The sequence below is a fragment of the Malurus melanocephalus genome, unplaced genomic scaffold (genome assembly GCF_030028575.1).
Source record: "Malurus melanocephalus ecotype Western Australia unplaced genomic scaffold, MMel_1.1 scaffold_5677, whole genome shotgun sequence".
NCBI classification, from domain to species: Eukaryota; Metazoa; Chordata; class Aves; order Passeriformes; family Maluridae; genus Malurus; species Malurus melanocephalus.
The window spans coordinates 1-1,819 of NW_026628908.1; the positions used below are offsets into that span (position 1 = coordinate 1).

Consider the following 1,819-nt stretch of genomic DNA (forward strand, 5'->3'; position numbering starts at 1 on the left):
CGCTAACCCTGAACCCTAACCCCTAATTAAACTCCTAAACCCTAACCCTAGCCCCAAGATTAACCTAACACTACCCTTTAACTCTAAGCCCTGATCCTAACCAAAACCCCGATCTATCCTTACCCCATAACCCAAACCCCAACCCAACCCCTAATCCCGACCACCAAACCCCACCCCGCCCTGCTTTCAGCTGCAGCACCGCTTTCAACCACCAGGAGACACCAGCGAGTCACCGCGCTCACTGCGCATGCGCGCACTCCTTTCCTGCAGTACCGCGCACCGCCAGCAGGTGACACCAGTAATTGCGAATCGCCAGTGCGCATGCGCGGCTGTTCTCCGGGACCTGCAATACCCACACTCGTCACCAGGCGGCGGCAGCGATTGAAAATCCCAAAATCTCCGGKTTTGGGTCTGTTCCGGTGAGACAGAAACACTCGAGTGCAGAGATTTCCGTTCCCCTCGTGTAGGTCACCTCTTCTTACATTTTCGAGCCACATCTCAAGTTATATTTGTATTTCCAAGCCCTAYAGATCTAGATTCAGGGTTTCTTGTATGCTAAAATCCTACTTATATAATGTAGCAGGTGGAGGGGGGTTGTTTTCAAATCATTAATGGGCGATAATATTATTTGTCAATACAGACAAAAATAAAAAACTGCGAAGTATTTTACMCACGCACACACCTCCCCTCCCTATGAATTGTCAGGCATTTGGGGGCTGTAGTGTCCCGTTTGGGGGTGTCCCGGCTGACCGCCCGTGGCTCCCGGTGATATCGGGGTGCCCCAAATTACATCACTCCCTCCGGACTACAACTCCCGGCAGCCACCGCGCGGGTCCCCGCCACGTGCTTCCGGCTGCTTGCGTCATCTCAGTGCGCCGCGCGCGGGCCGTGCCGCCGCCATGGTGCAGCTCGGTGAGTGCTGCGGGTCGGAGCGGAGCGGCCCCGCCCGGTCCGATCCGGTCCGATCCGATCCGGTCCGATCCGATGCGATCCTTTCCGGTCCGGTCCGGTCCGATCCGATCCTTTCCGGTCCGATCCGATCCGGTCCGGTCCGATCCGATCCGGTCCGATCCGATCCTTTCCGGTCCGGTCCGATCCGATCCGCTCCGGCCGCACCGTGACCGCCCCGCGCTTTCTCCGCAGGGAGCCGCCTCCTGAGGGGTTACCGCGGCGGCCACGTCGTCATCCGCTTCGCCCTCGGGGGCTGCGCCAACCGGCCCTTCTTCCGACTCGTGGCGGCTCACAGTAAGCGCGCCCGCGACGGCAAGTACCTGGAGCAGCTCGGCTGCCTGGACCCGCTGCCCAACACGCACGGCGAGAAGGTGGCGGGGCTCAACCTGGAGCGGCTGCGCTACTGGCTGGGCTGCGGCGCGCAGCTGTCCCCGCCCGCCGAGAAGCTGCTGGGTAGGCCTGGGCGGGTGCCGGGGATGGGGATGGGGATGGGGAGAGGAGAGGAGAGGGCCCTGGTTCGCTCCCGCGTCTCACCGCGTCTCACCGGGCAGGGCTGGCCGGGTTCCTGCCGCTCCACCCCATGACGGTGACCGGCGCCGAGAGGCTGCGSCGGAGACAACAGCTCGAGCAGCAGCCCGAGGCTGCCCCTGAGGATGGTTCCAACGAGCCCGGGACGGACACTGCGCCCTGAGGCGCCCCGGGCGGGAGGCTCCCGAGCGGCTCCTGCCCTGTCAGTGCATCTGACTCCATTAAAGCGTTACCTCCACACTCYGCACGCTCCATCTGCTGCTTTCTCCAGATTCATTCACTGTTGGCAGATTTGGTGCACTGTGCTGCAGGTACAGAACCATTCCCAGAGGCACGTACA

General features: G+C 61.7%; 1 protein-coding gene across 1 annotated transcript; it reads left to right on the forward strand.

The window, feature by feature from the left end:
* The first annotated feature begins 831 nt into the window (after positions 1-831).
* MRPS16 (mitochondrial ribosomal protein S16) lies at positions 832-1,813 on the forward strand. The gene is made up of 3 exons (XM_057389416.1): positions 832-912; positions 1,144-1,404; positions 1,503-1,813. Exons 1-3 carry the CDS (start codon positions 900-902, stop codon positions 1,640-1,642), a joined length of 414 nt encoding a protein of 137 aa, XP_057245399.1. The 5' UTR covers positions 832-899; the 3' UTR covers positions 1,643-1,813.
* Positions 1,814-1,819: the final 6 nt, after the last annotated feature.